Genomic DNA, 26,245 nt, shown 5'->3' with positions numbered 1-26,245 from the left:
TTCAAAATCTTCGTTAAAGAACTTTCCCCACCGAATAATCCAGCTTCCTTCAGTGATTGCACTAACATTTTTCTTGTTGGATACTCCTTCAATAAATAGCAGCTGAACATATGGCTTCGGATGGCATCGGCATAAAAGATATCGATGCCTACGACTGGTTTTGCTCGTTTTCTCTTTTTTGGTGTGTGAAGTTTATTTTCTTCTGTGCCAGTTTCACTATATTTTTCTTTAGTTATTCGTCTAACAGTTAGTTGTCCAATATTAAGCGCATCAGCCACGCGTTCAACCACTGACGTTATAGGTAAAATTGGCCCTATTAAATTGTTACAAAGGCGTAGAACGAACTCACGCGTCTGACTATATAGAACATTTCTCGGCGTACGTTTGGCCATATCGACGAAATCCACAACAAAAGGCGTAAACAGAGTCCAAATTAACGAGCAAGGGTCAACAGTAATGCAGTATCAATATCCGAAATCCAAAGCCAGGTTAAAACTATATCACAATCGCAGTGCACTCACAATTTGTACTTTTCGAAGCAACGTCAAGTCGAAACTGCTTTGTTTTGCATTGAGCATTGACGCGAGTTTGCCGGAAGTTGTAGTTGTGATGGCCAGCGATCCTATGTAACGATCGTATTAGATTTCATTTTTTTAAATTTTGAATTTCGAAAAACAATAATTGGAATCTTATAAAAATAAAAAATAAAATGTTCGCGGAACCCACGAACTAATATAGTTTAGAAATCAATGTAATAAATAAATTATGTGTCCTAAAATAAACATTCGATAAATTTTTATGACTGAACTACACGTCACTATTGACAATAAAGAACAGTAATTTGCTCCTTCAATGTAATTATTAATTAATACGAAACTTCATGAGTGGACAAACGTAAAACGGCCATCATAGCGTGCCGTACGTATAAAGGTACTCTGTGACACTCTTAGAATAACTCTAATGGATTTTTAACAGAAAGTAATAATATTTAATACTAATATGAAATCTTAAAAATTACTAATTCAATTTTCAATCTTTATCACAATTAAATTACCACACTTTAGACTGATAGGTAGGTACGTATTCTCATTAGATATAGATGTCTTACTTATAGGCGTTATAGCTTAGAAGCAAAGTAAAAAATTTATATAAATCCCTAAATTATAGTAATTGTTATTGAATTATATTGCACTTATCTCTAAAATATGAGAAGATGTTTTAGATTCCTTCTCACAATAGAAGTCTCGGGGAACTAAATGTTTAAAGTTTTATTTTAAAATGAGTATTAATTTATAAAAACAATAAGAAGAAAATATGTTAAAAAATTATCACATACACATTGAACTTTAGCGGATACAAAATAAAAAAATCGTAATAGTGTTTTGTGTGCTGGTGTCAATTGTCTCGCATGAGGCCTCATTAAGGCATGACGGCTGACGCATGTATTTTTATTTTATAAATAATCATTATATATTCCCTATATATTATTATACTCTTTGTAAATAACTAACAGCTGTCAAAACTAAACAGTCAAGTGTCAACATGTGTGAGTGTGTTACTGTGTTTACAGTTTATATAATTCGAATAATACATTAACCACATTATTTTATTAAAAATTCCTTGTTTTCTCTAGTACTGTGTTAATAAATAAATAAACAAAATTTGTGATAATAGTTAAAAACAAGAATCAAAATGGGCACAGTCCATGCTAAGGTAATGCATCCCATTTGATAGTAATAACTAATAAAACATAACTCGCATACTAAGACTTTTTTGTCAGTAAGAAAAATGTCTATTAATTTTTTATTTTATATATTTTAAATTGATTAAGGTAAATATTAACGAAATTTAAATTTTTTATTTTTGCAAAAATAAATAAAGTAAATACTCAACACTACCTGGGTCTTTTATTGTGTGTATTTTTATATAAAATTAATTTATATTTAAGTATAAATAAATATATTAATATTTAATGGCATAGAGTTGTGATAGGCATTACATTTTATATTATTTAGAACATATTTCCGCTTTCAGAGGCTTAGACTGTGCCACTGTGAACTATCAAAATAATCAAAACACACTAACAGCCGTTTTCATAACGTATCTCTAGTTACGGATGCATTGCTGTCACTGTTTAATGACAAGATCTTATCTATCCATAGTTATGTCCAATATAGTTTTAGTCCAATGATTTATGTCGATAGGATATTGAAATGCAAGTAAGCGTAAAAGGATAGATTTGTCTACCTCTAGTAAGTAACTAAGGATAGAAAGGGTTATTGAAAACGGCCGTAAGTTGATATGATATGAGTGATTAAAATTTATCCCCTAATTTTTATTTTGATTTAATTTGTATTTTCAGCTTAATATCATATATATTACTTTAATATCTTTTACTATCCATTTTAGTATAATTCAGTTAATAGATTATCTCGTTCATATAATGACTTAGCAAATATCAATAATTGTATAGATATTTTTTCTAATAGTCTTTGTAGTTTTCGACGCCTAGTTTTAGAGAATCTGCGCCTGTTAGAGACTTATTATTATTAGCTTACCTTTACGTGCTTCATATATTTTTTGTTTTTTGAAATTTGTATCAGTTTTGCCTTATTGTATGTTATACTTAAAATATTTAGGATATAATTTTAGTTTGTGTGTTTTCAAATTTATGTTTATTTTTTTATTAGTTAACAAGTTTACATGTATTTGCCTAAGTCGTGATAGTAATATAAAATTATTTAATGTTTACTGTATTATTACATTGTATAGTATTACTCTACATTTATTTAAGTTAAATATCACACCATCATAAGTGTTTCCATTTAATTGATGTATATGTTAATCATGGTTTACTTTAACTAGCATTATTTTGTTATTATTAATACATGTATGTTATATGGGAACCAATAAATAAAAAAATAAAAAAAATAACACTACAGCTCTTGAATAAGGGTCTATTTTTAATAAATAACATAATGTGACAGCTGGCTTGAAATGTCTCTGCTAAAGTACATACTATTATTGTTATGTACATTTTACAACTAAGATTTTCCAGTGAGTTTCTTGTATGTCCTCACACAAGCTACTTTTCCTGAACATAATCTGGTGGATTCAGTATGTTAAATGAAACCAAATAAGTTGGTACTTGGTATGAAATCCTTTGTGTGTGAATCCAACTAAAATATATGCTTAATAAATGGATAAATTTTTAAAGGCAAAGAACCCTCTAAATTGAGACAGATGTATTTTTTGTTAGTCATTGAGAAACTCTAGCATGTGGCCCATTTCTTCATACATCATAACTTCCACCCATTATTAATATTATAAAAAATGCACTGTGAATCTAATTCTTATCTTTGAGTTAACATTGGCTGAAACAGGTCTCTTTGATGGTTTAATGTCTAGTTGTAATTTATTAGATTAATATTTCTGTAACCTAGTATTGATCATAATATTTTTCTATAATTTAATCTTGGGGCACGGCTTGTTTCTTTTCGGATGATCCCAATTGCAAATGTGATACAACATGGCATGGCTATTTTCATTCCAAGCTCTCTAGTACCAATCGGTGGCAGATTACAGCCCTGGTTCATGTGTCAATTAAAGCAGCTGCTGACTGCAAAGAATAGGCATATCGAATCTGAGTTGCGGCGCTGGGCACATCTGATCTGCAATCTTCTAAAGAGGAAATACAACCGACCCTCCTGAGCCGCGTCTGCCGCCACTGCACTTTTGAGTACGACGGAAAAAGAACGCCGACTTTCTTTCACGTACAACAAAGTTGTGGAATGAGATTCCTTGTGTTTCCAGGATGATGCGAGATGGGTACTTTAAAAAAAAGCGCGTACACGTTTCACCAAAGGCACTCCGCGGCGTGGGGACGCACTTGGGCGGCGGGCACTTAAAACTCGACACCGCACGCATTTGATATGTTTACGTTATTTCTTGTTCTCAGAAAAATACTCCATGTATTGATACCCTTTTTTCAGATTGTAATGGTATCATCCCTTGTATTAATTATGAGGTACTTATTGCCACTTGCTGGTCAGAAACACTCGAGAGAGACTCCTTGTGGTCATTTTCCGGGTATTATTCAGTAAAAAAATTTGCTCCATCTTTCTTGGGGATTACAAATTTTATATGGATAATTATGTATATTGATGTGTCTTTATTTTTGTTCTATTTTGTTATCAGGCACAGCAAGACGTTACAACTGTGGGTGGCATGTTCGAGATGGATGAACCAATGGAACTTGAGGACAGCATTTCTAAGCCAACACTTAAGTTAAATGGAGTCAGGGTTTGTATTATTTTACTGAAAAGGAGAGCATACGGGAATACATACACATAGATTCTTTCATTCATTCATATTAGCCGGAAGACGTCCACTGTTGGACAAAAGCCTCCCCAAAAGATCTACACGACGATCGGTCCTGCGCTACCCTCACGCAATGTATTCCGCCGATCTTGACCTGATAATCGGTCTATCTTAAGGTCACCGACATAGCTTAAATGGTTGCGAAACTGAAGTGACAGTGCGCAGGGCATATAGTTCGACGGACAGATGGCCGTAGGGGCAGTAAAGTCCTCGAATGGCGACCACGAACCAGAAGTCGCAGTGTTGGTAGGCCCTCACAAGATGAACCGACGATCTACGACGGTCAAGATCGCCGGAATTGGATGAGGGCAGTACAAATCTTTGGGGGAGGCCTTTGTCCAGCAGTGGACGTCTTCCAGCTGATGATGATGATGAAGTAACATTTTAGGCTCGAGTTGACCGAGTGCACGTGGACGGACTAAGCCGTACCAAAGATGACATTGTCCGGACTGCAGTCGATGAATTATTCCACGCAACAGACTTCGAGGATGTCATAGTGAAGGCACATAAGGTATGCCTAACTCGATAGATTCTACAATTTCTTCACTTCCGGATCAAGCACAATAAAAACATTCACTTGTACTGTATTTAGTATTACGAACCACTTTACTAAAACTGTATATAAAAGTAAACATATATCGCAACGTCAAAGTCAAAATATCTTTATTCATTGAAATCATATTTGATCTTATAATAATAAGAGCTACATAATGTATTTTGTAAAAATAATATATTACTCTAGAAATATATGATGTTTTGTTTTATTAAATGAGAGTTCATTCCCAAGCATTTTTATCATCTAAATAATCCGTTATTTAATACTAAGCTTTCTTATAAAGTTTTCGTTTAATTGAATTTTAAATTTGGTTACTGGTAGGTTAAGCATATCACTTGGGAGTCTATTGTCTATCTACTACTATCTAAGCGTATACATTGCCCTTTAAATTTCAATTCAATTCAACTTTATGGAGCCTGGTAGTGGTAACAGAGAGCATGCCTTTATTCCTAGTATTAAACTTATTACTATCGCTCCATGTATTGTGAATGAATGAAGCCTTTATTGCAAGCAAACTAAAAGGGTACATTCTAACTTATGCTACAACTTAATATACTAAATGGTTATAATTTTATTTCACCTAATATATGTTATATCTTATGTTAATCATTGCTCGCTTGTCCTTGTTGTGATTTTGTTCTTCTCCGTGTTGCTCCAGCAATCTTTTTGAAATCATCTTCCCATCGTATCGTTTGTCTCCCTCTATTTCTTTTTCCATATTTTGGATACCACTCTATAATGTCTTTTGTCCATTTATCTTGCTTGCTTCTTATCACATGTCCTGGTCTAACGCCATTTTAGCTGCTTAATTGTTTTTTCCAACACTTTCCATTTTGTTTTCTTTCTTCTGTTTGTTATTCTTATTTTATCTTGCTTTCTTATTTTCAACATGCTGCGCTTGATCCCATGTTTTTTTTCACTTTTAATTTGTTTAAATTTTTATTTTTGAGAGGCCAAGTTTGGCACCCATAAGTCATGCAAGGACGTATACACGTATTAAAAACTTTTGTCGATTGGGATATGTGCCCGCTTTTCATTATTTGTTTGAGTGTAGTAACTTCGCCAAGTACTTGCTATTCTTTGTTCAATTTCCTTATTCATATTATGATCTTTAGTAGGCTTTGCTGTCTATTTCTATACTTTCATGTGTATTCTTACTAATAATTTTAGTTTTGTGGGTGTTCATATGCAATCCTACTTTTTTGCTCTTCACTCTTGTAACTTCTTCCATGTATTGTTAAAGCTCAATAAATACAAATGAATCTGCTCATATCCTATATTAGGTATTAACATTGGTTAATACCTAATATAGATATGATCAGAGCAGGCGCTAGGCTCTATTGGCGCCATCTATTGATCTAGTTCGAAAACCCACGTTGTTCAAAATTCTCCTACTATGTTATTAATAAACTACAATTGCGCTTGTCACCTTGAGACATAAGATGTTAAGTCTCATTTGCGCATTAATTTCACTAACTACGACGAAACACAGTAATGCTTACACATTAATGCTTCACGGCAGAAAAAGGCGCCGTTCTGATACCTATAATCTAGCCGGCATCCTGTGCAAAGAAGCCTCCCACTGGTAAATGTCCTTAGTTGCCTCTTACGACACCCTTGGGCCTGGGACTTCCCTATTCTTTTTACGCCCCGGGGAAGCACCGCATGTTGTAAGGTTTACCCATTTGAAGTTTTTTGTTTGTAATGACTGAATTGGGATAGAAACGAGATATATACCATTAACCGCTACAAAGGGTATGTTCCGATATGCACTGCGAGCACTGCACAGTGCTATAACTGTAGAAAAACTCGTTCCGTTATGGACTGCCAGTATACTGCCGCAGTACCCTAAGGAAATATATGACGTCATAAATCGCCGCCATATTCTACTGTGAGCACTGGAGTTTTCAGTAAAAACAACTAGAGTGCCCCACGTTTTATAAACAATACCTACAGTCTAATCCCAAATATTATTAATTTGACAGTACTCCAACAACAGTTTTTTTAATGAACTAGAAAACTTTAATACGCTCATTTGAATGCTGCGTCAAAAAATACGGCTGACAGTATACGGGATTGCGTTCCGTTTTAAATAGTAACCAGTATAACTGGCTATAAAGGAACGGCTTCACAGTATACCAAATTGACGTCATACTGTACAGTAGTCGCAGGGCATATCGGAACATACCCAAAGAAGAGTCGTTACTAGCGCTACTTACAATTATTATTAACCCATATAATATTACGTTACAAATTAAATATTTATGTTCAATAATAAATTTTATTTCAGGTTCGTCGGACCCTGGATTCATTGGGATGTTTTAAAGATATTGGCGTTTTTATTGACGTGTCCAGTGGACCTGGGGCTACTCCTGAAGGATTGGAGGTAAACTCAAAAAGTACTGCCTTCTGTTAGCATTTTTATGGAATGCCAGTTGCTTAAATCTTCGTCAATTTTGTTTTTATGATTAAGAGTATTTATAATATTATATTTAAATATACAAGTTAAGCTTATGATTTCTTGTGACGGTGTCGTGGGTCGAGTCGTTCCCTTTTTTCAAACACATTTTTATTTTTTAACCTAGCTAAGTAGGTTTGAGTGTTTTACTGCATCAACTTGCATAGATTGTATTTAAAGAAGAGTGGTGAGTTTCTTGACGCTTCTTTTTATTAAAATAAATAATAGTTAAAAACACCTAAAAAGCACGCTTTATATAAAAAGCAACTAAAAAAAAGGAAATGAATTTAAATTGAAAATAGTGTAAATAAATATATAAAAAATATAAAAAAATATATAAAAAAATAAAATGTATTTTTTTACACTATTTTCAATTTAAATTTATTTTCAATTTTTAGTTGAATAAAGCGTGCTTTTTAGTTTTTTTTAACTATTATTTATTTTTCATTTTTTAGTCAAATTAGTGTAAAGTCATGGGTCCTCGATAAATCTACAAAGTTTGAACGAAATCTAGCCGTTTAAAGTGGGTCAAAATCGCCCCCAAAGAAGTCGGTTACAAACATACAAACATACAGGTGAAGCTGATATAAAGCGTATAACAAGTGTAATTTTTGACCTACATGAATAAATAACTGAGTTTCAGTTGGAGCTTTTATAAATCTGTCTGACTTCTTTTCGATCTTTTGTTTGATTTACTTAATGAAACCACACATTGGGAATGGAGCGACCGCATTCAAGCTATTAAATAATAAATTTTACTGTACGATATTACGCTTTAACCACATTTTTATGAAAACAAAGAAGCCCACTGAGTTTCATGCGCCTGTTCTTCTCAGGTCTGAGGCATAATTTTTCGTATGGGTGGTAGTTTTTGACATACAATAAGTGATATTATATTCTATTTTGAATAAAAATATTGTATATTAAATATAAAAAGTGTGTATGTACTTATGTATGCACGAAAGAAGTTATACCTCTTTAGCCTAACAAAGCAAAATCCTTAAAATTATTTATTCCTCGTGCTACTCTACGTTTGTAGAAAGAAGAAAAGAATAACAATAACAATTTTATTAAATAACGAATAAACCAAAATAAATAATGGACGAAGAAACCAAATAGAAACAACGAATGTTGCAAACAGAAAATTATAGGAACTAACTTCACCCTGTTACTCTCATAATTTTTTCATAACGCGCCTAAAGAAGTATAACTTCAAAAATAACTTCCTCACAAAATTAAATTATGCTTCATCAGTCAACCCTTCCGATGCTTTTTTGGTTATTGGTGATTTTAATTTAAGCGGTATTGTTTGGCAACCTACAGATACTAGTAGTTTTTATAGTACTTGCATGAGTATTCGCTAACGGACGAAATGAGCGCACTATGCCTGCATCAGTTTAATGGCATACTCAACAAACAGAACAGACTATTAGATCTAGTTTTTTCGAACCAATTAATCTATGTATCTGAGTGCACCGATCCTTTTACACACATTGATACTTACCACCCTGCTTTGTTGATAGATGCAAAATCATTTGAAACCACGTTATTAGATCACGCGCCGCGGCTCCGCTATATATAAATATAGCGGTTATATCATAAGATAAAGGTGATTTTCAAAATATTAACAATAGAATCAGAGGTATTGACTGGGAAGGCGAGTTTTTATCTCGCCCTATTGACGAGTGTGTTAGCTTCTTAAATGAAACGGTATATGCCCTTCAAAATCAGTATATACCAATAAAACGTGCACGGAACTATTCGTATCCAGTTTGGTATAACTCAGCTCTGATAAAAAAGGGGAAAAGTAAATACCATAAAAAATTTAAGAACTACGGTCAAACGAACAACATCGGATTATTTTACATATAATTTATTACGTAATAAAGTAAACCAATTAGAATCTATTTGCTATGAACAGTATATGAAATTAACTGAGGATTCAATTATAAAAAATCCAAAACATTTTTGGAGGTTTGTGAAAAGTAGGTCACAATCTCATTGTATGCCTAGTCTAATGACATGCAATAATAATAGCTTAACAAGTGGAGAAACTATATGTAATGCGTTCTCAACATACTTTCAAACAACATTACTTACACCCACGACACATAACAATAGAAGCATATCCTCTTATTCTTCAGATAACGGTAACTTAACTCTTAGTTCTGATTCAAATATTAATTCTGATATTCAAAATATTGATATTAATGTGCATGAAATAAAATTATTACTTCACAGGCTAGATATAACTAAATCTCCAGGCCCTGATAACATTTCGTCATTTTGTCTTAGAAAATGTTCTTCCACTATTGTTCTTCCTAATTCTATGCTTTTCAGTAAATCACTTTCTACTGGCTCTGTACCTAAGTTTTGGAAATCGGCATTTATTACACCAGTACATAAGAAAGGGTCTCGATCTGAAATTACGAATTATAGACCAATTTCAAAACTTTGCATCATTGCTAAAGTCTTTGAGAGGGTCATATATAAGCAATTGTATGCTAACTTAAAAAACACCTTTAGTCCCTTCCAACATGGATTTCTGAAAGGTAGATCTACTGTTTCTAATCTTTTACTTCTCAAAAATTTTATTACAGACGCTATGGATAATGGTATGCAAGTCGATGTAATCTACACCGACTATAGTACGTAACGTTTGATAAAATCGACCACAATACATTAATATGTAAGCTATCTCAGTCGGGAATACGAGGTGACTTGTTACGGTGGTTCTCGTCATACATAGATAATCGTTCACAAGCTGTTGTACTAAATAACTACATTTCTAGCTGGGTTCCAGTTCCTAGTGGTGTTCCCCAGGGATCACTACTTGGTCCACTTCTTTTCATTATCTATGTAGGTGATATAGATTCCTGTTTTAAGTCTTCCAATTTACTTTCCTTCGCCGATGATATGAAAATATTCTCTTCAATAACATCAATCCTCGACACGATTGCCCTTCAGGAGGATCTCAACCGCCTAGAGGAGTATTGTCAAATATCAAAATGTTCAGTAGTCACATATACCCGTAAGATTAACATCCTACAAACAAATTACACATTAAGAGGTCAGGTGCTCTCTAGATGCAATGGTACGAGGGATCTCGGCGTCTACCATGACTCTAAGTTGCTATTCAATGATCACATTGACAAGATAGTTAACAAGGCTTCAAAGGCATTAGGTTTTATTAAGCGAATTTCAAAGAATTTTAATTATATGACTATTAAGATACTATATTGTACTTTTGTTAGAAGTAATCTGGAATATGCTTCACAATTTTGGAATCCTACATATAGTACGTATGTTGACCGTCTAGAAAGTGTTCAGAGGCGATTTTTAAGATATCTTTGTTTTAGATTTAAGGTACCTTACGATTCTAACAGCTATGTTGATTTGTGTAAAAAGTTTCACTTCTTACCACTGAAAGAACGGCGAAATATAACTGACTTTTTATTAATGTTAAAAATTATAAGCAATCATGCCGATTGCCCAGATCTGCTGCATAAAGTTAATTTTAATGTACCTCAAAAACCTCTTAGATATAGCCCTCCACTTTGTGTTCCTGCTGTTAGTAGCAACTATAGGCAAAACTCATATATGGTGCGAGCGTGTAGAACAGTGAATGATGTTAGTAGATTATTAGATATTGACATATTTGCTACAAGCATTTCCAAGGCAAAGCAGTGTATGACCCTCAACTTTTTAATTAAGTATTGTTTTTTGTTATCTGTTTAAAAGTATCTTCATTGTCATGAATTTAAGCCGAAAAATAGTGTTCACGTACATGTTTTATATTACTTCTAATAGTGAAAACCTGTAATTGGCTATCTGTTACTATTTAAGTTTCTACAGAAATTGTATTAGCTGTTGGTTTTCCTTAAATAAATAAATAACAATTGTCGCAAACGTCAAAAAATTTAAGGAACCAACTTCACCCTGTTACTTTTGTGTTACAGTGATGCGCGCGCATCTTAAAATTTCATTCTCATCATTTTTCCAAAACGCGCCTGAAGAAGTATAACTTCAATATTTGAACTTGAATTTGTTTTTGCTAACTAAATTAAAATTATTTTCCTTATATTTGAAATGTACGTACCCGTTAATATAATTTGTTTGTAGGTTACATTTCAAGTCCGCGAAATGTCGAGAATCGTCGGCGGTATTAACACGACGGTCAATTCAGAGAATGAGGGGAATATTGTGTTGGGTGAGTCTACTGAATAATAATATTGTGCTTCACCTACCGCTTCCTTCATGGGATAACGGACTAGTAAATAAATAAGAACTCCGTGTCACCTTACATAACAGTGTAGCACCAAAACAAGCCGATTAACGTGTAAATACATAGCCCCACACACACATTCGCACTACTACAGGCCGATTGGCGGCCATTATGAGAATTGTCATCGTCTGGGACAGATCAGTTTGCACTTCAATAAAATATTTTAAAAATGCCGTCGTGCGTTGTGAAAAAGTGTAAAAACGATACTATATAAGTATTTGTGTCCATATATGATTATTTAAGGGAGAAAAAATTGTGTAACTAGTATCCCCCGTAACCGCACACACATTAGCATAACGGTGCTACACGGCGTGGAGTCCTTCTTTTCTTACTCGTCCGTGCATGGGATGCGTTATCGCCAATTATTAACAGTTCGAGCCAGCGGAAGGCAGTTTAGCACAGCAAAGAAATAATCACAGGTGGGTAGGTGCGACTGAACTTCGTTGGCAATTGCAATCAATTTATATAATATAATGCTAGCTGACCCAGCAAACGTTGTATTGCCAATTAAAGTAATAAATAAAAAATAAAATAAAAAGCTTTTTTTGAAGGTACCTATGTCGCACGTGGAAGAAAGTAACCGCACTGTGGAGGACCGCCACACATCCAGATGGTGGGGATGATAACCTAACTTCTGGCGTGTCGTGCGAAGGTGGAATTCGGCGGCAGGAATTAGTTGAAACAGCTTTCGGAACACTCCCTGCGATAAATACGGTAGAAGAAACACAATGAAGCGACGTCTCTACGCAACGCCAAGTGATCCAGCTGTTCACAGAGCACTGGGTCCCAGACACTGACACGCGGTCAAATTAATTAAGCTGATACTGGGGTGCGCCAGACCAGAGATGACACCAATACTCCATATGTGGACGGACCTGTGCTTTGTAGAGCGCTAAAATGTGGGCCGACTTGAAGTATTGCCGTTCTCTATTAATTACGCCCAGCTTCTTCGAAGCCAATTTGGCTTTGCTGTCCAGATGGCTACGGAATTGGCAATCGCTCCAAATTTCGAGATCCAGTATTCCGATACTAGGTGAGGCTTTAAGGGAAGTGTTGTTGATTGTTGATACGACAAATGAGGTTTTTTTTTGTGGTAAGTGCGCAAACGTGAGTCTTCTGGGGGTTAAATTGGACAAGGCTTAATTTACCCCATTCCGCGAACTTCTAAGAGAGGACTCGATAGAAGACACAAGTTTCACCCGGCACTGGTCGATGATTTCCCGAGAGAGACCTGCATGGCCCGTGTATACCGTATCACCAGTGCTGTCAATGCAAGGGCAATGTATGTGCGTACTAATTATAATAACTATAAAATTAATAATGACAACCATTATCTATTAATTGAATAAAATAAACACAGCGACACAACAGCGAAGAGCAGCTGACTGTGTGTGACGGATCAACCTAACCAACTACATATAAAAAAATGTGTGTGCCAGTTACCCGCGATTTAGGTTTTGAGTAAGACCCATGTGTGAATGGAGCTTGAGATATTGTGGTTACTTCCAGGCGTTCGATTGCCGAACGTAGCGGGACGAGGCGAGCGTGTGTCAGCCGAATACAGCGTGGGTCACCGAAGCACGTCTAACTTCAGCGTATCGGCCACCAAGCCGCTCATGAAGACCCCATTGCATCCAGTGTGAGTACACCTTTATTGAACAGCAATACTACCTATATGGTAGCAGTAGACTTCACTAGTGGAAGTCTCCTTTGCACAGGATGCCAGCTAGATTATGGGTATCACAACGGCGCCTATTTCTGCCGTGCCTTCAATGTTGTAATTTAACTAAATTACTGGGCAAATGAGACTTAACATCTTATGTCTCAAGGTGACGAGCGCAATAATTGTAGTGCCGCTCAGAATTTTTGGGGTTTTTCATGAATCCTGAGCGGCACTGCATTGTAATGGGCAGGGTGTATCAATTACCATCAGCTGAACGTCCCACTCGTCTCGTCCCTTATTTTCATAAAAAAATATGGTAACAGTAGACTTGGGGGATTAGATATCTATTTTAATTAATAAATATTTATTTCTCGAAGTCTGTGTCTCGGCGTCTAGAGTATATTTTTAAATCTACCCACGCCCCATCTGCGCCATCTCAATGCCCCCTAATTTTCTCTGGGTCTTCTACTGCCCCCCCGAAAGTCTCAAACGCCCACAAGGGGGCGTTATCGCCCACGTTGAGAACCTTATGGTCTAGATAGAGTCTCTTGCTGTTAGACAACCGATAAAAACAGGGCAGGAATATTAGTTTAGTGACAAGCTGTGTTTTACACTTGCGATTTATATGATACTAAACTACAATATAAAAAAATTAAGTCACTAACATGACTTTTTAATCATTTTGCTAAATAATTACATATTTTAGAAACAAATTACTAAAATTAACTCATTTCGCACCGTAATCAATGAGCTACTTATAAGTGTATACAATAGACTTTGAACATTACTGCCACGCAATAAGGTGTTAATTTGATTGAATGTTTAATGTTATCTGTATAAGTTAATTTATACGTATATACAAACGCCGCTCAGACATTTTTGACGAAACTTTATAAGGCGTTTGTGAGTCAAACATCTAGTTTATAGTTACGTCAATGGCCCTATGGTAAATAAATATATTTCTATTCATGTTATTTAGTTAGTTAATAATTACTCCAGAACGAATGTGAAACAATACGGTCCTTATAATAGAATATCTACAACTTTCAATGATATCAACGATCATGAAGTTGACATTTTTCACGACACGTTTAAGTCATTTAGAAATAAAGTTTTAGAAAAAATAACGACCACAGTAGATAATAGTTTGTATTAGATTGTTAATGATTTATTAATTCTTACTTTTATTTTTTGTAATTCCACACTTACCACTTTATAATTATTTACATTGTATAGTTTCTAGAATTAAGATTTATTACTAAGTTACTTAATTTTTTCATAATTAAAATGCTGAATGAACCTAATTAGAATAACCAACCTAGAATTAGTATGTAAGTGCAAATCAATTGTTAATATTAAGTTGAGTTATTGTTGGTACATCTTAAATAAATAAATAAATTAAATAAATTGTCTATTTCTACGTTTTCCCTTATGGATTCTGTGATGACTGTTGCAGTGTCACATCGTCGGTTTACCAACAGAACCATGAGTACCCATGGTCCGGGTACAAACTGCTGGATCGTGGAGTTCTGCTGGACGTGGCCTTCAAGACCTCACCAGCAGTAAGTACCTTAAGTAACTATGAATCGCTTTATCAGTTATACAAATTAAATTTGTAACCAAAATTTATGAATGATGCGAGACTCGAACAAGCGCTTCTCGGGTTCCATCCGAGCGCTCTTACCAATTGAGCCAACCGTTTGAGTGACGCATGGATTGTAAATCTAAATGAGCGACATCTCAAGTCAATTTCCTAATATACAATTATTGGGCTTCAGCAGGCTATCAATTGTTAAGTAGATTCTGTATATAGAGCCACAACCAGAGTGTTGGACGAAAAATACCAAGATTTACGATCCATGCGTCACCCGAATGGTTGGCACAATTGGTAATAGCGCTCGGACAGAACCTGAGACACGCGGTTTTGAGTGCCGCATAGTTCATAAATTTTGGTTACAAATTTCATTTGTTTACTTAATTCCAGAAGTGAGCAATATCAGGACCTAGTGCTCTGTGAACGGCTAGATCACTTGGCGTCGCGTAGAGACGTCGCTTCATTGTGTGTCTTCAATCGCATTTATCACTGGGAGTGTTCCGAAGAGCTGTATAACCTGATTCCTGCCGCCGAATTCCACCTTCGCACGACACGCCACAAGTTAGGTTATCATCCTCACCATCTGGATGTGGCGGTCCTCCACAGTGCGGTATTCAAGGAGCTTTCTTCCACGTTCTACAAAGCTGTGGAATGAACTTCCTTGTGCGGTGTTTCCGGGACGTTGCGACATGGGTACCTTCAAAAAAAGCGCGTACACCTTCCTTAAAGGCCGGCAACGCTCCTATTCCTCTGGTGTTGCAAGAGATTGTGGGCGGCGGTGATCACTTAACATCAGGTGACCCGTACGCTCGTTTGTCCTCCTATTCTAAAAAAAAATATCACTTTAAAATAAAAAAATTTTAAGATTTGATTTATCAGTAGGTGGCTACTAAGCCCTCGGCAAGGAAATTTACTCCTAGCTAACAGCGGAGGCGTGCTAAGCTATGTATATATGGGTAGAAGAACAGTGGACCCCCACAGATTTATGCAAGCTGAATCCAATATCTAGAACAAGATTATGGGTACCACAACGGCCCCTTTTCCTGCCGTGAAGCAGTAATGTGTAAGCATTATTGTGTTTGGGTCTGAAGGGCGCCATAGCTAATGAAATAACTGGTCAAATGAGATTTAACATCTTATGTCGCAAGGTGACGAGCGCATTTGTAGTGCCGTTCACAATTTTTGGGTTTTTCAAGAATCCTGAACGGCACTTTCTTTTAAATGACAATTTAAAAAAAAATCACCACTGAATTTTATTATTGTATTCCATGATTTATTTTATATATTTGGTTTTCTACATTTTATAGTCCATATTGTATTTTAATTGTTTATTACTTTTTAGTTGTTTTTATTTTTGTGTTTAATCAGTTTTTAAAATACTATTTGCAAAGATTGTATTGTTCTTCAGTTCTTTATGCATTCACTAGCTCTTATCTGCGACTTTGTCCGAGTGGAATAGATACTTGGAGAGTATTTTTAGTTTTTAGAATACTTTTCAAATAATACACATACAAACTGCTGCGGTTGTCTATAAATTGCTTATTTTAATACATTTTTATAAACTATTTTATTTTATTTTTCGATCCTTTGCTAATACGAAGATTTTGCGGGTTTGATATTCGTGAGCACGCCACATAATACAGACTTCAATACAAAGTCTTTAAAAATCTTTTATAATCACTTCCATACAAACTTCCACCCCCTATTTCAATCCCGTCAAGTCTTTTTTTCGCAATCAAAGGTGGCCTATGTCCTTTCTCAAGCTTAAGTCTGTCTCTGTACTGAATTTTTATCAAATTTGGTTCAGTGGCTTAGGCGTGAAAGCGTAACAAACAAAGTTACACTCACATGTATAACATTAGTAGGGATTATGAGTTAGCCTGCAAGTGAGGTAAACAATTGCTATCTTAGAGATTTAAGAGTGTAAGTGTGCCTACTCTAGAATAAATATTAATACAATGTCGGCTTCCTATTTAGTAAAAAAATTAAATCTCATTAGCCCAGTAATTTCACTAGTCACGGCGCCCTTCGAACCGTATTTTAATTTCAGCCATTTATATTTACAGACTAAACATAACTTGCAATGGGAAGGCATGGTGCGTGATACGTCGGTGATGAGCAAGAATACCAGCTTCAAGATCAGAGAAAACAGCGGTATGTGATTATACTTAATGTTGGTAAACGATGTTGTTATTAGGTAAATTTATTTTCACCTCTCCAGCACGAAAAGGGCGCTAATGCTACGTGAAAACTCGCAGGAAAAACGCTTTGCGTGATTTAAATTTCGAACCCCACGTGACCATACATCCGGGAATTACTCCGCGTTAAAAAATAAACAATGCGATCCGATGCGTTCCGAAACTCATTTTAGCCTTATTATCTCATTTTCACAAAAATTTATATTTTACTTATCGAAGTTTACATTTATAAATTGTACTATTGCCTTTTTAAAGACTTTTCCTTATTCATAATGGTCCGCTAACTTGAAACAGACGCTTAGGAGTATTTTTTCTCATTCTAACTAAGGTCAATAGATGAAGACAGAGTGAGAATTAGCAATGCTTCAAGTTAGCAGACTATTATGAACAAGGGGGTAAATATTTAAAATAAATACTAGTAATATTATCTGAATTGTTTCTCTTACTATAACACTTCTCGCTAGTCGAGGTGAAAAGTTGTATGTTTCACACGAGAGCAATTTTTTTTTTGTCTCGGGCCTTTAAATCACTCACAACCTCAGTAGTCTAGACTCGCTACGCTCGTTTTAATTCTAGACTACTTCGCCAATTCGTGATTTAAAGTCGGCACTCCCAAAAAAATACTTTGCTCACTTGTTGAAGAAATAACTATTATTTATAGTGTGTATATATAGACGGTATTGGCCTCCTCAGCTTGTTCCAGGACTCTCTGTCCATTTCTATCTTTGTCCATGAATTTCCTGCAACCGCTTGTGAAGGCCACTCTCGGCTGAGCAATACAGCCGTGGTTATGAGGACTTCTTGCGAAAGTGGACTGTATGTAAGGACCAGGAAACTGATGAACTGGTTCAAGCGGTTTTCCTCACTATTATAATTTTTATTTTATTTATTTATTTTCATTTACTTAGAACGGATATAGCCCAATCACACTAATTAAATTACTTATTAACATAAACATACAAATAAAAAAATAAAATTGAATTAAATTACTAGTGGGAGGCTCATTTGCACCGAATACCGGCTAGATTATGGGTACCACAACGGCGCCTATTTCTGTAAGCATTACTATGTTTCAGTCTGATGGGCGCCGTAGCTAGTGAAATTACTGGGCAAATGAGACTTGACATTTTTGGTCTCAAGGTGACGAGCGCAATTGTAGTGCCGCTCAGAATTTTTGTGGTTATTCAAAAATCTTGAGCGGCGCTGCTTTGTAATGGGCGGGCGTATTAATTACAATCAGCTGAACGCCCTGCTCGTCCCTTATTTTAATAAAAATAAAATTACAATAAAAAATTGTTTTGTCATGTCAAAAATTTAAGATTGAGATTTCACCCATCCATAAAGTGTCTGAATATATGTTTAATAATAGTATGTTTGAACTTCTTTAACGCAAACAGTACTGAATGGATTTTGATGAAACTTTACAATAATATAGCTTACTCACCAGAATAAAATATAAGTTATAATTTATAAAAATATTGTGTGAATTATCTACATACAAATAAAATTGGAGTGTCTGTTTGGAATATTGAAATAACCGTTTTTTACTACATGTATATAATGAATATATATGCGGTACATACACCAAAATAACAGTTTTTACTATTTTTGTCTGTCTTTCTGTCTATCTGTTTGTTCCGGGTAATCTCTGAAATAGCTGGACCTATTTTGACGGGACTTTTATTGGCCGGTAGCTGATGTAAGGAGTAACTTAGTTTTATTTTAGTTTATTTTAGAAAAATAAAGTAATGTTGCAATGTCCAAGAAACGGCCTGACTCTAAAAGTAATTTATATGGCAAAACAACGTTTGCCGGGTCAGCTAGTATACGCTAGTACGCTAGTCATGCGTACGTCGGTGATGCGAGCCCATAAGATTTTCCTCTACCAAAAAGTGCCCAGCGCGGCCAAAAAAGTTTTCACTTCAAATATACAGCAATTTAGTCAAAATATTAATTTACGATTAAATGTAATATTTTGATTAATGAATGCGCAGTTTGTGGAATAGTTTCCGCTGTTATACTGAAATACAACATATTTAGGCATGGGGCTTCGTCTCTGCTTAATCGTTAGTGATATTTAAAACAATAGTGAGGCGACAAAAACAATCAAACACTGATATATATTTAACACTTGCGTATTGTAGTAACATACACTTGTACTTGTCAAAAATTGTAAACAAATTTAAATCTTATTTTTTTTTAACCGCACTGTGGAGGACCGCCACACATCCAGATGGTGGGGATGATATCCTAATTTGTGGCGTGTCGTGCGAAGGTGAAATTCGGCGGCAGGAATCAGGTTAAACAGCTCTTCGGAACACTCCCCGTGATAAATGCGGTAGAAGACACACAATGAAGCGACGTTATGTTATTGTGACAGTATTGTATTTCTCTTTGTGTTTCGCTAAGCAACCACGTGCTTTTTTCATTCAGGTAACCATTTACAGCAGATATTATCAAACTTATTTCTTTTGCCGCCCCCTTTGAAAATCAAATATTTTTCAGCGCCCCCAATTTTTTATACTCTCCTAGTACAAGTATTCCTAGTTTTATACCATCATACATGACAGAAATATAATAATTAGAGCGTCTGTACACTCATACGTTTTAAATTCGTTTTCGTGATTTTTCAAAGTGGCCGTCATACAAAAACGTACATTCAAATCGTATTTTTTTCATGAATCCGTAAAGTCACGAATGAGTGCACAAGCACCCTTATTCGAAATTTTAATTATAATAAAGTATCTAAATGACGTTACATATCAACGATCGCTCCCCTAAACTTTGCCAATGCCCCCCATTTTTTTCAGGGCCCTTTAACGCCCCCCTCTAGGTCTCTAATCCCTAGAAGGGGGCATTATCGCCTACTTTGAGAACTTCTTTTTTTTTATGGAATAGGAGGACAAACGAGCGTACGGGTCACCTGGTGTTAAATGATCACCGCCGCCCACATTCTGTTGCAACACCAGAGGAATCACAAGAGCGTTGCCGGCCTTTAAGGCAGATGTACGCGCTTTTTTTGAAGGTACCCATGTCGTATCGTCCCGAAAACACCGCACAAGGAAGCTCATTCACAGCTTTGTAGTACGAGAAAGAAAGCTCCTTGAAAACTAACTTCGGATGTGTGGCGTTCCTCCACAGCGCACATGATAGATGGTGGGGATGATATCCTAATTTGTTGCGTGTCGTGCGAAGATGGAATTCGGCGGCAGTAATCAGGTTAAACAGCTCTTCGGAACACTCACACAGTGTAATAAGTATTTTTAATTAAAATGTTCTTGAATACCGATTTAAATCTATTAAAGGGTAATTCTTGCAGGCAAATTGGTATCTTATTATAAATGCGGGCATATTGTTAAGCGCAGCTATGGTGAATGTTCTATTGTAAAAACGTGAATTTTCTCCAGGTCCCATTCTCAAGTCGATAATCCGCCACATAGTGACGGTCGACCACCGGGACGACACGATATTCCCGAGCCAGGGCACGTGGGTCCAGTTTACGTCGGAACTGTCTGGGCTGGGGGGAGGAGTCGCGAACATCAAGACGGAGCTGCAGGCTGAAGCCAACAAGGAGATACTGCCTGGAGTCGTGAGTTATGCTTCACTACATATTATTCGAAAACACAGTCGCTTCCCGCTGTCTGTCCCTATCTATGCTTAGATCTTTAAAACTACGCAACAGATTTTTATGCGTTTTTGAAGTGAAAACTTATTTAGCATCGTTGTAATGTGAAACGAAAAAGCGCCAGTAAAAAGAGACAAACACAATAAATTCATAAGATTTTACGTGTGAGAAAATGAGATACGAAGCATTATGCAGTGTTGAAGAAGCGATTGTCTTGTGTATGATGCGAGTATACCTAATATATTCTGACAACATGCGCACGACGTATTTACTACATAGACACCAGGAGAATATAAATGTGGTAGCGGTGATAGTAATGTCTTTCATAGCGGTTGAAACCTTGTATCCTTCTAACATGTACCAGGACTTCATATGCAGTTTAGAGGTTAAAGGACAATGCTCATCTTAAAATTATTATACAAGTGCTGCACGGACTAATAAAAAAATAAGGACTACGTGTCACCTTACATAACAGTGTAGCACCAAAACAAGCCGATTAACGTGTAAATACATAGCCCCACGCACCAGGGACGTGCATTGGTATTCAAGCGGGTGGCACTGGAAGTCTTACTAGTCGTATTTGCGTTTAATATTTAAAAATTTAGTTCCTGTTATAAGGATAAATATAAGTTCACTTACCAACATTCTTCTGCCGTTCTGTCAGATTGATTGTGTTTTTAGCAAGATTTGTCTAATTATTCAAGTCACCGTAACCAGTATCATTCCACACAGCTTTCGAGAATTGTCATCGTCTGTGACATCAGTTTGCGTCTCAATAAAATATTTTAAAAATGACGTCGTGCGTTGTTAAAAAGTGTAAAAACGATACTATATAAGTATTTGTGGCCATATATGATTATTTAAGGGAGTAAAAATTGTGTAACTAGTATCTCCCGTAACCGCACACACACTAGCATAACGGTTCTCCACTTGCTAATATCACGTCGCGGAGTCCTTCCTTCCTGAAGTGCCGACCCGTTGTTGTTGTCGTTCGTTGTGTGCTGGTTGATATTAAAAAAAATGCATTTGGTATTCGATTACACCCTGTATAGTGACTCTATGTTACAGGTTCTGCAAGCAAGCGGTAGTGGCGGAGTGTTGCACGACGTGTTCGGTAGTGACGTGTCGTCGCGGCTGTACCTGGGCGGCGCCTCCACCGTTCGGGGCTTCACCCAGCGAGGCGTGGGGCCCCACGTTGACCGGCTGGCCACCGGCGGAACGGTACGCACATAGAGTTTCTTCGCGCCGCTTCGTCTCTCTCAGAGCGCCATTTGTTTCCGAAGCTGTAGTAGTATCTAGAAGTTATTAGAAATGACATCAAAAAGAATTCTAAAGGAATCAATTTGAGAAAATAAATGCCTTTTATGCCATATTACACAGCCACATTATCTATCTGGACCTCGCTGAAACGGGAGTTCCCCTCCCGTACCCCTTTCACCCCCTCGCTCGGTCCTGTTGCGTCACTACGGTTTGCAAAATCTATATCAAAGTTCCTTATTTTATTTATTTATTCGTGTATAGAAAAACAAACAGTGAGAGGCTCATTTGCACAAGATGCCGGCTAGATTATGGGTACCACAACGGTGCCTATTTCTGCCGTGAAGCAGTAGTGAGTGAACGAGACTTAACATCTTATGTCTCAAGGAGACGAGAGCAATTATTGTGGCGCCGAACAGAATTATTGGCTTGCTATAATAGTACTGCCAGAAATTATTTTTGAATCCTTTTTTTACTTAACCCAGGTTCTTTCATTGATTTCTCATCATTATAATAATAATCAGCATCACAACACAACACCTTTACATCAATCTATAAAACTGAATAAATAAATCGTAGTTTATTAATAATAATATCCTAGCGATGCTTGTTTTGCAGACCGTAACAAAGCGACGATGTGTGCGATTGACGTCAGCTCCATAGATAATGTAACCTAATAAAATTTTATTAGGGGAAATAATTAATAAAATTGTTCAATAGATATACTGGGCGTCGGGCCTACATTTGTACACCCCCCTCCCGTTCCACCCTGGCAAGGGGGGATTAGGGGAGCTGTTCCGCTCGCATCTCTTCGTGAACGCCGGCTGTCTTGCTCATCCAGGTATGGTGCGATAAACAGTTAAACAAGTTATAGACGAGCGGTTTGTAACCCTTACCTCTAAGTTGAGGTCCTGGGTTTCGAATTCCTGTAGTTGCAAATGTTTGTATGATGTTTATGAATGTTTTTTCGAATAATGGATGTTTACATAGAGAGTATAGACAACCTCGGAATGCATAAATGTTGTTTACATCTCCCTATAACTGAACTATGGCCATTAGCATTTTAGCATAAGAGTTCTGTAGTTACAGATTTTTCTAAAGCATTTTGTTGACTTTTTTAGCCAGCATTATAATGCAGTGTACAGTACCTACGTAATGAGGGTCAATCATTGTTCATTTGTGCAATGTGTTTAACGCTGTCAGCCTAGAGGCGAAATATATTTCTGCTTTTTGTTTTTTTTTATAGTTTTAGGGACTATTTAAATGATAATTGGATAGTAATTAAAAAAACGGTATGTATTGCACTATTATAGAAAAAAAAATAAGATGGTCAGTATGTCAGTATAACATATTTTTAATTTTCAAATTTTCATTGCCAATATGATGAATATATAGAAATCATGGTCCAATTTCAAATATTTTGTCGTCATGTGCACGACGTTTTACTACATAGACACCAGGAGAACATAAATATCGCAGCGGTGATAGTAACGTCTTTCAAAGCGGTAGAAATCATGTGTCATCCTAGCAACATGTACCAGGACTTCATAGGCAGTTTAGAGGTGCATGCACTAGAAGTGCTGACCATATTGAAGCCCTCTTCATCTCCTCTGCAATTGCGGCCCACTAATGCATAAGCGTAACACCATCCTTAGCGATTATATCCTACACCCAGATGCTGTTTGCACAACACAATAGTTCAATTCTGGACGCGGTGTTACTAGGACCCAATCAGGACTAGGCATAAAGCCACCCTCTCCAAATAATAAAATATCTCAAATAATAAAAATAATCTTGAAGTCCAAATTTTTGAAGGTTTCACTTCTAGCACATGTGAATTGCAGCCATGTTCTTTGTTTGTCGGTGTAGAAGAGAGCGGCGAAGCGGTTTTGGACGCGCTGTCAGCCGTGCGTGTGTCGGCAGGCGGCGGCATCGCGCTGCGGCTCGGGCGTGTGGCGCGGGTTGAAGTGAACTACTGCGTGCCCGTGAGGACCAAGTCAGGGGACGAGGTAGCGCCCGGCCTGCAGTTCGGAGTCGGAGCGCACTTCTTGTAGTAAGTTCATGAAATAAACAGCTTTTTTAATGACACTACAATTGCGCTCGTCACCTTGAGACATAAGATGTTAAGTCTTATTTGCCCAGTAATTTCACTAGCTACGGCGCCCTTTAGACCGAAACACAGTAATGTTTACACATTACTGCTACACGGCAGAAATAGGCGCCGTTGTAGTACCCATGAGCTAGCTGGCATCCTGTGCAAAGGAGCCTCCCACTGGTATGGAGCTTTATTGATAGGACTGAATAGAGTTCTAAACACATTTTGGAATAGATTATTTTAGATTGTACAAGCTTATATTGAAATGGCAGTGGTTATTTCATGTACAAATTAAATATGTAATGAAAATTTATGGATGTTTTGGTTTCAAATTTAATTTGTTTAATTAATCCCAGAAGTGAATAAAATTGTTTAGTTTGAAAAAGTCAAAGAAATGAAAAATTTTAAAGTTTTTAAAATTTCAGTAAACAATAACCCCCTTGTTAATAATGGTCCGCTAACTTAAAACAGCCGCTAACGAGTGTTTTTTCTCATTCTGACTTAGGTCAATAGATGAAGACAGAGTGTGAATTAGCAATGCTTTAAGTTAGCAGACTATTATGAATAAGGGGGTAGGTATACAGGATGTTACAAAACCCGTCAAGCCGATAGGAGATTAAATGGGGCCTTATAACCACCAACTATAATTTATCGACAAAGTAAGATTATTACTTAAATCTTTATATTTTATTTCAGGTACAAGGTGAACGCAAGAAAAATCCTGACATAACACCATAACATCCACGCGATACCTTCCTTAGCTCCACAACCACATCAAAAAAAAAGACGTGTTGACTAATCCACTTCATAAATGAAAAAAAAATTGGATCAACATTCGTTTATCCTTGTGTACAAAGTTGTCTGAAAATTTGGAGGTTTTCTGTTGACTGGTAACAATAAATGTTACCCACTTAGTAAAAGATTAAGGGAGTAATAGTTAAAGAGAGAATGTAAATTATTTGAGTATTGTTTAAATAGTCTGTTATAATAAATATTTTGTTGAAATTATTGTTTTTTCTTGTCTTTACTTCATTATCCTTGTCGTATTTGTATCACCGTTCTAATTGCAGAAATAGGCAAGTTTTTCCATGATTTGCAATATCAAAGAGCGAGAGATGTGTTGCTGAAATTTAAAGTAGGAGTATGCTTTCAGCTTTAATGCGAGATTGAATCAGAAATGAGGTGATCCGTAGGAGAACCAAAGTCACAGACATAGCCCGGATTGCAAAACTGAAGTGGTAGTGGGCAAGGCACATAGGTCGAAGGACAGATGGCCGTTGGGGCAGCAAAGTCCTCATATGGCGACCACGTATTGGAACACGCAGTGTTGGCAGAACCCCACAAGATGGACCGTGATCTGGTCAAGGTCCGGAATAGATTGGATGAGGGAAGCGCAGAACCGATCTTTGAGGGAGCCCTTTGTCCAGCATCGAACGTCTTCCGGCTGGTATGATGGTGCTTACAACTTCAAAGTATTCGTATCGGATTGAGAATACCGATAATTGGTTCCACACAATGGCTGTGCAGGACAAGAATGCCAGAGGTCAAGATGATACGAGTAATTTGGGTTTAGAACAAGCCCACTACACCGTACAGCAGCTTGCACGAGTTGCAGAAACAGTGTCAAAAAATTTCAATCTAAAACAATCCACGGGCATGTTTCTCTTAGATATTGAGAAGGCATTTGACACAGTCTGATATAAAGATATTCTCTACTCCTTTCTTTCGGACTACCACTTTCACTAACAAAAAAGATTCAAACATTCCTATCTGAAAAGTATATATAAAAAATAATTTATCCCGATCATTTCCTATCCTTACAGGCGTCGGAGGTTCTATTTTAGGCCCGTACTGAATCAAAGATTATGATTATTGTTTGTGGACAGTGATTCAATCACAGAACACAGAAGGATCTGCGGGCCTACCATGAACTGTTATTGCGGTTCAATTGACAACCTAAAATGAACTGCTTTGCTATTTCGTACCACGACGTGATTAGAGCTATCTAATTTAGGTTGACGTCAAATCAACTGATTAAATCGCAATGATGTCAATTGAATCGCAAACTGATTTAGTTCGTTCATTCATTCGTACCATGAGGTAATATTTCAACCCAAACTGCATAGCTTATGTG

General features: G+C 36.4%; 1 protein-coding gene across 1 annotated transcript; it reads left to right on the top strand.

Annotated features, from left to right (window-relative positions):
* The first annotated feature begins 1,535 nt into the window (after positions 1 to 1,535).
* On the top strand, positions 1,536 to 25,116 carry LOC126964471 (sorting and assembly machinery component 50 homolog A). Its single transcript, XM_050807596.1, has 13 exons — positions 1,536 to 1,713; positions 4,198 to 4,302; positions 4,769 to 4,891; positions 7,227 to 7,322; positions 11,517 to 11,604; positions 13,189 to 13,318; positions 14,799 to 14,904; positions 17,003 to 17,090; positions 20,542 to 20,723; positions 21,828 to 21,980; positions 22,737 to 22,857; positions 23,886 to 24,069; positions 24,808 to 25,116. Coding segments are annotated over exons 1-13 (1,398 nt in total). The 5' UTR covers positions 1,536 to 1,692; the 3' UTR covers positions 24,809 to 25,116.
* Positions 25,117 to 26,245: the final 1,129 nt, after the last annotated feature.

Source organism: Leptidea sinapis, chromosome 5 (assembly GCF_905404315.1).
Source record: "Leptidea sinapis chromosome 5, ilLepSina1.1, whole genome shotgun sequence".
NCBI classification, from domain to species: Eukaryota; Metazoa; Arthropoda; class Insecta; order Lepidoptera; family Pieridae; genus Leptidea; species Leptidea sinapis.
The sequence above is the reverse complement of the archived record's forward strand: the minus strand, read 5'-3'. Positions and strand labels throughout refer to the sequence as shown.